We start from the raw sequence: 10,173 nt of genomic DNA on the forward strand, positions 1-10,173 counted from the left end.
ATTCAGATACCATCTCAAAGCATCCAGTGCAGGGGCTATGACTGAACCCTGTCTGTTAATGATGAATGCGTTTAAAGGCAAACATATAAAACCGAACTGAAGTGGTATACAGGCCTATGCACGTAAGATGTCATGTCGTTGTATTCAGCGATAAAATTATAAATTTGGTCCAAGCAGGAAGAGGAAATAATCTCTTGTTCTTCATAAAAAAAGACAGTAATATTTTTACGATATATGCAATGAACATATATTTTATATCTAATTAAATATTAGACCCAAACTGTTATGCACAGAAATGTACATATTTATCGTCTTTCTAGTTGTTTAATGTTCTCCGCTTACGGACCGCACTTTCTGAATTACCCTTAAGGAGAATTTCCCCAACAAAGCGGAGGGTTTTACTTTTGCTTTGAAAACGTCACAAGGCTGGCGGACTGCGAAGCCGAGGTGACCCAGAAAGGCAGCGAACCGAACCCGAACGGATCACGAGGAAACCCGACGCCGGGGAGCCGAAGAAACGGACGGCGGACCGATCGGCAGCAGTTATGGGTGAGACTTCGCTAACGTCCAAAAGCTCAATGCGGCAGCAAGAACGTACATTAGCGTAATAAAACTGCACAATATCCCTAACGTCAATATATCGGGTAGATTATAGGCTTTTTTCAATCTTCGTTATAAAACTGACATACAGCAAGTTTTATACAAAGCAATAATCTTAGAATGAATCAAGCATCCGAGTTATGTATTACGTTGAAAGTCACAACAGAGTAAACGTTAAAACGACAGTCATTTCATTTCTGTTTTTGTTCAGTGGTGGAAAAGTACTTTCACATTTAAGTAAAAATACAGATACCATAATAGGTACATGTTATACTCAAATAAATAGTCCAGTAAAATACTATTCAAGTTAAAGTTTAAAAACACCTGGTTTTAAAAGTACTTGAGAAAAAAATTCTACACATTCAAATCTAATGATCTTACTCGCAACTAAATTACAAATCCAGGAAACCAAACCTGCTTCAGTACAGTAACAATTTATGTTTCGTAACTTTACACCTCTGGTTTTGTTTAGATTTACCAAACGAAGCACTCTATTTATGTCAACTTCACCCCAAAAAAAACTAAAGCCTCTCGAGATGTTAGCCGTAATGTTGCAATATTACAGACTTGGCAAGAGCGTTTTTTTTTTCCTCAACCGGCTCTTTCTCTCTCCTGTCTGAAGAAAGAACCGCAAAGCACTCTGGGACTAAGAGAAAAGACAATAGCAGAGACCAGGTAAGGCAGAACCTCTCCGTTACCCAGCTGCCTGCCCCTATTTACGCCCCTGTGATCAGTCCTGATGTTCAGGTGGCTCTAGATAATCCTCCTCCTTCCATAAAATATGTCATAGCTCAGACCAGAAAGCGAGGCTCCCTCCGCACCGGGGTTGACATTCAGTGTTGTTGATCGTTGGCTGCTGCATAATCGCCCCGTCGCGCACCTACATGTCAGGATTCAAATTGCGTGACAGAATTCATCAGCGATAGGGCTGGGAACGGCTGACCCAGCAGTTTTCACGCAGCACGTCCCGAATCCCGCAGCAGGAACGCGGCGGCGGTTAGGCCCGGAGCCCCCTGCAGGGTTCTGGGTGCCCCGTGCTCCTCCACCAGTCAGCAGGGATATAGCTTGAGCGTTGTGATGACAGCTCCATCTGAACCTTGGCGTGGGAGAGACCGTCATTCTGACACGTACCATTTTCCTTGTCTGCGTCCCTAATGGTGACTTGACTTTAGGGATATCAGCCATTTTCGGTACCACTTTGTCAAACACGTTGAGAATCACGACTGAAGCCTGAATGTACGGAGATCAGTCTTTCTCTGTCAGACTTTGACCTTCTTCCTGCTCCCCCGCTCCACAGTGCCCCTCCTGCACTGGCAGACTCCAGCCTTGCCTGGATGGTGCAGGGCACCCCCTGCAGTACGTCCAGTGCACTGCGGGCGCCAGTTCCCACCGCTTCTGCCGCTCCTGCCTCTGCCCCTGGGCTCCCTCCTGTGATGCCCCCTCCGAGAGCTGCAGCAATGGCTCCTGCCAGCTGGTGGCCACGCTCCTCAGCTGCAACACGGTGACGGACACCAAGAGCCGCGTCTTCGGCTGCCCCCTCTTCCGGGCCTGTCCCAAATGCCACAGCCTGATCATGCACGATTCCGGCTGCAAGTATGTCACATGTCGACCCTGCGGCCACCGGTTCTGCTTCATATGCCTGCAGCGCAGCCGAGAGTGCAGGAAAACAACAGAGCTCTACTGGTCGAGAGCATGCAATAAGCCCCGGGCAGCCAGGCAGACGTTTGTCACAAAAAGTCACTAATGCACGTGGACATCGGCTTCCATTGTCTTGCGGTAATGGCAGGGTAGAAGAGAGAGAGCAAACAACCTCCAGTGCTACAACATTTAAATTCGGCAGATCATTTGCGTAACGAACTGCAAGGCCTCTCAAAAGCTCGACGCTACCACCTAGAGGCACAAGACACCTTGAAAAATGACCCAATATCAGTCACCGCTTCAGTGGTATTATTCTTTAAAACATTTTAAATCATATTGTGAAAACAATACTATAATACAATAAAATAAATAGATTGATTTACATTGCAATATCAACAGCTGGCTGAAAAAAAATAATTTTAGATGGCAATTTTTTTTAATCATCTATATTAAAAGGAATCATAGGGATTGAGGTTAATTAGAACAAGGGCTTGCTTTGCTCTTGTCCAAATGAACACTAATTTACAAATCAGCAGCTTGGGAGTCCATTCTGAAATGTGATCTGCTATATTGACCAAGACTTTTGAGGCTCACCGTTGGTAGACAGTCTTTGCAACATCTGGAACATCTCAGACATCAAATCCATCAGTCCATCGTCAACAACTCAACTTCGGCCAAAACAGGACGCCTGAACTGTCTCTGGGTCGTGGGAGCACACCGGAGAGTTCACCATTACCTCAAATACCGGTGTATTCAACTGCATGTCATACGACAAGTTAAGTCTCCTCTTCCAAGCCATCTCAATGGTTGTAAGTGCATAACCAGGTTTTGTCAGCAGGGGGCACCACACCTGGGGTACAGGTGCACCAGTCTTCAGCTGCAGAGTTTTCCTCATTCCACCTAAAGCCAGTCTTCAGCTGCAGAGTTTTCCTCATTCCACCTAAAGCCAGTCTTCAGCTGCAGAGTTTTCCTCATTCCACCTAAAGCCAGTCTTCAGCTGCAGAGTTTTCCTCATTCCACCTAAAGCCAGTCTTCAGCTGCAGAGTTTTCCTCATTCCACCTAAAGCCAGTCTTCAGCTGCAGAGTTTTCCTCATTCCACCTAAAGCCAGTCTTCAGCTGCAGAGTTTTCCTCATTCCACCTAAAGCCAGTCTTCAGCTCAGTGCTGTACTTGTGTTTCATTTGATAGGCAAAACCTGGAATCTTCAGGGCAGAACTCAGCATTATTTGATTTATTTCTAAATAAACAAACTATCAATTAATTGCCGAGAGTCCAGATTTCACCCAACAGCGATGCAGTGGCTGCATTTCAGGGACACGCCAGACAGCACCACCATCCACCTGCGATTTCAGACTGAAAGCTGGCTGTAATTAAGACGCTCTCTGAAGGCTCTGTGGTCCTCTGAGACTGAGATCCGCTCCGGCGCTCCAAGCTTACACCCGACAAGGTGACCAATGGCGAGACAGACAGGAACAAAAACGCACAGTTCAGTCACTGGACCTTTCAGTCTGTATTGTAAGGTAGCGAAAATACAGGAAGCGCCTTAAATCACAAACTTCCATCCATTTTTTATAATCACTAATCTAATACTTAAGTTTTTCCCCATCTGGTCCTGGGGGACCCACAGCGGTCCATGTCTCTGCTCCCTCCCAGCTCCTTGCAAAAACGTGGATGTCTGCGGGTCCCTGAGGACCCTATTGGGAAACACTACAGTATTAGGTCACAATGAACCTGCAGAAGAAAAAACACAGGTAGGGGGCGCTGTGGAGGGCGGTCGCAGGACCATCACAGGCTGCATTAGCCCACGTACGCACACAAACACACTCCATAAATACCATCCTTTTTTTTTCTTGAATCCACAGCTTTTCATTCATGTACAGATATTGGGTACAGAAAACCTAAGAGGCACCGTAACACTGCGAATCATCACACCCCCCAAGCACACAAACAGCAAACATGAGTTAGAATAAGACACAATTAAATATGAAAACCGCCAGCGAAGCATCTGTGGAGGAAGAACTCCCAGCTTAACCTGCACCACCGTCTGAGCACTGAGAAACGCAACCGGTACAGCTTCAGCCAGCCCCATGCTCCCACGAAGCGTGGACAGGAGATACTATTGTACCGCCTTCGAACCCGCTCCAAAGCTGAAGTGGCTAGCGCCCAGTCCCTTCATACTCTCAGATGTTCCCGGTCCCTCCATCAGGAAGTCTGCCCTGTTGCTGGCTTCACGTCCATCAGCTGCTTTCCAATCTCCCATGTCCGGTAAAAATAATACTTCTCCTTCGAGGACATGAACCCTTTGGTCACCAGTAAAATCCAACAAATTCCGAAATTTAGAGTCCAGTTAAGGCCTGGACACCAACGTCAATATATCTATTGATTGTTTTCATACTCACATCATTACATTCTGTACAAATGTTGCGGAAAATTATTACAGTACATATGTAAGAAAATAAGTTAGAACAACCAAACCAATTTTACCACAACTGGCAGAAACACAGCACCAGTAAGGCAAATTACCAGCTTAAGAACGAGGCAGACACACAAAGTGTTAATAATAATAATAATAATAATAAAAAAAAAAAACACTAATTTTCAACACAATATATCAGGGCTATTCGGATCACGGTCCTCAAGGTCTGAGCCCTGCTGGTTTTCCAGCCTTCCTTTACCTGTGAGCCGGGTGTGAAGCCTCTGTGACCAATCAGAATCAGTAATTATTAAACTAAGTATCCTGGGAGAACTGAAAACACGGCCTGGATTTGGAATCGAGGTACAAATTTGAAGAGCCCTGCAATATATGTTCGACATTATTTAAATCATCGATCCTTCCATCCAGTACAGGGTTTCAGGGGCCTGGAGTCTATCCCAACCAGCAAGAGGTGCTTGGCATGGGACATCCAGGAGGGGGAGCCAGTCACAGGGTGCACACATACACACAATATGGGCAATACAGGAACACTAATTTAGACTTTGGGCTGATGGTGGAAAATGGACTAAAACCCTGGATAAATACAATGAAAAAGTGAGAGGACATTCTGAATGATTTGAACCTCCAGCCCTGCGAGTGTGAAGTCGTACCTCACATAAAATAAACCAACACTGGTCAATGAAATAATAATAATTAGTACTGATAAAGTAATAGGTTTTAATAAATGAATTGACATGCCTATGGTTTTTGCCCTATTATCCACACCAGGGGGCTGTTCCACAAAGCAGGATTTCTTGCTTATCCGGATAACTTCTCGGATTTAAGGTAGTCTGGGCTAAATGAAAGGGAATGAAAATAAAGTCCATTTAGCCCAGACTACCTTAAATCCAAGGAGTTATCTGGCTAAGCAAGAAATCCTCCTTCATGGATTACCCCCCATGTGTATCCAGAAGGGTACACATTCTGGCGTGCTGTAAACAAGCTGGGTGGGAAACAGTTAAATATAACATAGTACGTACTTCCCTGCTCTGAGTTATTTTCCACGTTTGATCCCAGATTTGAGCCCCAGCTGCCCTGTAAACCTCCATTTCATCGACCTCCCTCCTCGTCCCAGGTCCTCCTGGCCACTAGAGGGCATCAGCCATTCCCCTCCAGGGAGTGCGAACGCTGGTGGAAGCGGAGCCCCCCGCAGTTCCGGAAGGTCTTCCCACACAGACTGCAGGCGTACGGCTTTTCTCCCGTATGAATGCGGAAGTGCCTCGTGAGTGCCCACGAGTGGCGGAAGCGAGCATTGCACACGGTGCAGGCGTATGGCCGCTCGCCCGTGTGAATGCGCTGGTGGATCTTCAGGTGCTCCATGCGGTTGAAATCGCGGCCGCACAGGGAGCAGTGGTAGGGGCTGCGGCCTGGAGGGAAGGCCTGCCGTCTCGGGTGCCGGCTGGATTTAGACCCGTGGACCTGGTTCTGACTGTGGTGCTGGCTCCGGTGCCGCCGCAGCTCCTCCTGCAGGTGAAACGACTCTCCGCAAACGCGGCAGGAGTGGGTCCCGCCGGCAGGGGGAGTGACGCTGGGCTGGGTGACATCTGGGCCGCTCACCCGGCTGCTGTAGTGGGGACGGGGAACGGGGCCCGGATGCTGGTAGGCTTTGGAGAAGGCGGGAAGCCCACTGGAGGACGGAGCATGGAGGTCGAGGTCGGACAAGTCAGTACCAAAAACTGGAGAATCAGCTGGGTGGAAATTAAAGAGAGCATAAGATGACAGGAACACCTGGAAACTCGAGACCCAGGTCCACATGCCCCGCCTACTGACACACCCAGCCCCACCCCTGCCCAACCATACCCTGCCCCCAGCATGAACCTGAATTGGATGAACCCGTAAACCTTTTACCCAGGTCCCCTCGCCCTACTCCTGAAACACCCAGCCCAAACGCATATGTTTAGAAACTGAGCTGCAGAGTACAACAGGATCCAGACTATTCTCAATGGCCAGGTCCCCATACCACGCCCACTGACACATAACCCCGCCCCCAGCACAGATATCACGCCCACTGACACATAACCCCGCCCCAGCACAGATACCACGCCCACTGATACATAACCCCGCCCCCAGCACAGATACCACGCTCACCAACACATAACCCCGCCCCAGCACAGATACCACGCCCACTGATACATAACCCCGCCCCCAGCACAGATACCACGCTCACCAACACATAACCCCGCCCCAGCACAGATACCACGCTCACTGACACATAACCCCGCCCCCAGCACAGATACCACGCCCACTGACACATAACCCCGCCCCCAGCACAGATACCACGCTCACCGACACATAACCCCGCCCCCAGCACAGATACCACGCCCACCCACACATAACCCCACCCCTAACACAGATATCATGCCCACTGACACATAACCCATCATATCATATCATAACCCACATATCATGCCCCCAGCCCATACACCATGCCCATTGGCACCTAACCCCACCCCTAGCCCACACCTCACCCCTCCCACACTCACACAAGGAGTGGCTGGTGCATGCGGCGAGGGTGTCAGTGTCACAGTTCTGTAGGTGCAGCGGTTCTGGCCTCCAGTCCTCTAGTAGGCGTGACTGAGCCAGGGAGAGGCTGTCCGGGCAGAAGTCATCCTCCACCCCAGCGAAAGCAGCCGGCACGGAGACGCAGCCCAGCTCCGGGGGGGCGCAGCCTCCCTCTGGCGACTCCTCCTTCACCTTGATCGGCTGTTCGAGCTTCGGGTTTGGCAGGCTGCTGTCTGGTGGGGATGCTGCTTTGAGGAATGCCCCGGTGTTACTCACTCCCGGCACAGTTTCTGGGCACGGCTGGTCGAAGCGCACTGTCTCCACCTGGGTGTCGGAGTACATCCGCGTCTGGCTGCTCTTGGAAACTTGGAAAACAGAGAGGTGGAAAAACATTCAATATTTAAAACATTCAGCTTAATCGCAACTTGATTCTAAACATGAGAAACTGGCGCGGAGGTGACATTACACACGATCACACACCGGCTGCGCCTCCAGGCTGGCATCTGGACGCTGTCTGGCCACCTGTGTTTGGGGTCAGGTCGTGGGAGCAGACCTGTCCGTCCTCACGGATTTCACAGAAAGACCTGTCCCGATCTGGGTCCGCCTCAACGCTGAGAAAGTCGAACTTCTCCTCCAGCAAGATGTCAGCGGGATCCACGGGCGCGCTTACGGGCGCCGCCGGCTGCTTCCCGGGCTGTGGCTCGTCCTGGGGGCCCGGCGGCGGCGCTCTGCCGACCGCGTTTGCTTTGCGCACGGCGCCCAGCTCCACCTCGGCGCTCTGCAGCCGCTGCTTCAGGGATTCGTTCTCCCGCAGGGTTTCGTGCATCTGGTCGCGCACATCGCGGAGCGCCTGGCCCACCAGCTTGGTGACCTCCAGCACGGCGATCTCCAGTGCCACCCCGAAGGCGTTTTGTATGGTGGCCGTGAGCTCGTCCTGGAAGGACAGCGACAGATCGGCCACCAGAGCCGCGCCGGTCTGCCTGTCGCCCGTCACCGACATCCCCAGGCCGGATGTGTTCCCCACACCGTTGGTCCCGATCCCCCGTTTAATGGGGCATGCCGGTGACCCGAATATCCCGTGGGGGGATGCTGCTTAACAAAAACCCCCAAAACTCCTATATAACAGCGCTAAACAACAAAGCACCGGGAGAAGCCGCAATGCAAACAGCTGATCTCCACGACGCCCAGTTTAAACCATACAGAACCGCGCCATCAAGAATAAAGATGCGGCACGTGCGCGGATTCTTTGAAAATAAGAATACTTAAGAAAAACATTCATATGTTTCAGCAGTATACTCCAACAAAGTGGACCACTTCAGCTAGCCGGCTAACTACCTAGCTTTACCTTGAAGAAGATCGCCAGTAATAATATTCAGCATAACTTCCCTTCTACACACATGAGTTTGTGTATTATATATCTGAATATTACAATTTAAATAGCGATCACACCTGGCTCCTCGATGAATTCAATACAACAACTTTCCTTATTCTTGTTTGGGGTGTCGGCCAACCGGTTTCGTTTCCTGTGGTGGTTGATATGCCACATACGCGTAAATAGATCTATGTTCCTAAGAAAGAAAATACTATAGAAATTCATTAACATCAGCTTTTAAAACTGTTTTTTAAAAATGCAATATGTATGTTACTTTTATTACACGTATAAAATGCAGAATTCCCGAGGGTCAAAAGCTTCACATGTGCAACACCGGAATAATTTATAGTTGACCAGCTATCCTGGATATTGCCTCCAGATGCTGACCCTGGATCAGTTTTCGGTGTTTAAAGAAAACTGCCGGGTCTGAGGGTAGCGCCTGAATTTACTGATCCAGAATCGGTGTTCTGGGCCAACGGCGATGCTATTAACTGGCGATGCTTTACACTCGATTATTGCTCAGGAAATAATGAGAGAAAGCGAATAAAATAATAAAGATAGTAAAAATTTAAATATCAACGTAATAAGAAGTGAAAGTCATAACAACGGTATATAAATATATAGCAAAAAGCAAGCAGCAATGATGAAATTTTACCTTGTTTTTATCTGGAATTCTTTTTTTACCGAGTAAGGTACAGTGCAATATCTGAGCGAGGAAAACGGTAAAATTACTTATTTATTAGTACCTAGCTAATGATTTGAATTTTTTTTTAATTTCTGAAAACGACAAGATATAAAAGACATTCACATAAGAATGACTATCTTGTGTTACACATATAAAAAAAGAAACAAAAACTTCAGAGCTATAAATAGACAGTCCATTGTCTCCTTGGGGGAGCGATGGAACTGAAGATGGAAAGGGCCTCTTTCAAAGACAACCATCAAAGAAGCTCTCACATAGTGAACGTCACCTTGGTCTAAAATAAAGGACCTTTGACTTCTGTCGAGTAACTGTCACAGGAAGCTTTGAGCACAGGGCGTAATTCCTTTCTCTTGCATCTTCGTTTTGCACACAGGGGGCTAAATTTACATTTGTTTATTTGGCTGTTACTTTTTTCTCCCCAAAGCAACATACAATTGAGAAAGCAGGGTTAGGGGTTAAGGGACTTGCTCAGGAGCCCAATGGTGACATCACTCGGCAAGCCTCAGGATTCGAGGCCTAACCCACTATGCCACACGTCACCTCTTATTTGAATCTTGCTTTGTTGGAAGACGTTGTGTAGCTCTTGCTACAGTACTGCTTACACTCATACCCAGGTATTCATTGGAAACACGGCCGCTTAGCTGCACTTATGCCTAGCTGACTCCTTTGTAATGGGCTATCTGCTCATGTGTACATTACTTTAAACAAAACTGTCTGCCCGGAAAGGCATCATGAAAAGCAGCTGACTCAGTCCATCAACAGCCTCATAGCGCTGGTCTGAGATCAGTGAGGAGGCCATTATATTCTGGAGGGAACAGCAATGTATCCGAATTTCCGAATTTCCTTTGCCTGATGACACACCTTTTGCTGTAGTGCTGAATGAGT

At 48.3% G+C, this 10,173-nt stretch overlaps 2 protein-coding genes across 2 annotated transcripts; one reads left to right on the forward strand and one right to left on the reverse strand.

Annotated features, from left to right (window-relative positions):
• The first annotated feature begins 423 nt into the window (after positions 1–423).
• Positions 424–3,634, forward strand: LOC111860931 (probable E3 ubiquitin-protein ligase RNF144A). The gene is made up of 3 exons (XM_023845113.2): positions 424–549; positions 1,223–1,275; positions 1,898–3,634. The coding sequence occupies exons 1-3, from the start codon at positions 546–548 to the stop codon at positions 2,342–2,344; spliced, it is 504 nt and encodes a 167-aa protein (XP_023700881.2). The 5' UTR covers positions 424–545; the 3' UTR covers positions 2,345–3,634.
• A 101-nt stretch (positions 3,635–3,735) lies between these two features.
• Positions 3,736–8,712, reverse strand: LOC111860930 (uncharacterized). The gene is made up of 3 exons (XM_023845112.2): positions 7,694–8,712; positions 7,195–7,578; positions 3,736–6,399 (listed from the first exon to the last, which is right to left on the reverse strand). The coding sequence occupies exons 1-3, from the start codon at positions 8,211–8,213 to the stop codon at positions 5,810–5,812; spliced, it is 1,494 nt and encodes a 497-aa protein (XP_023700880.2). The 5' UTR covers positions 8,214–8,712; the 3' UTR covers positions 3,736–5,809.
• Between the last annotated feature and the right edge of the window lie 1,461 nt (positions 8,713–10,173).

Source organism: Paramormyrops kingsleyae, chromosome 24 (genome assembly GCF_048594095.1).
Source record: "Paramormyrops kingsleyae isolate MSU_618 chromosome 24, PKINGS_0.4, whole genome shotgun sequence".
NCBI lineage: Eukaryota > Metazoa > Chordata > Actinopteri > Osteoglossiformes > Mormyridae > Paramormyrops > Paramormyrops kingsleyae.

Coding starts and splice junctions, on each gene's coding strand:
- LOC111860931 (XM_023845113.2), top strand. Junction 1,276..1,897: donor AAGACAATAGCAGAGACCAG/GTAAGGCAGAAC, acceptor CCCGCTCCACAG/TGCCCCTCCTGCACTGGCAG.
- LOC111860930 (XM_023845112.2), bottom strand. CDS start 8,213: ATGTCGGTGACGGGCGACAGGCAGACCGGCGCGGCTCTGGTGGCCGAT. Junction 7,579..7,693: donor CCAGCCTGGAGGCGCAGCCG/GTGTGTGATCGT, acceptor CTGTTTTCCAAG/TTTCCAAGAGCAGCCAGACG. Junction 6,400..7,194: donor ATGCACCAGCCACTCCTTGT/GTGAGTGTGGGA, acceptor ATTTCCACCCAG/CTGATTCTCCAGTTTTTGGT.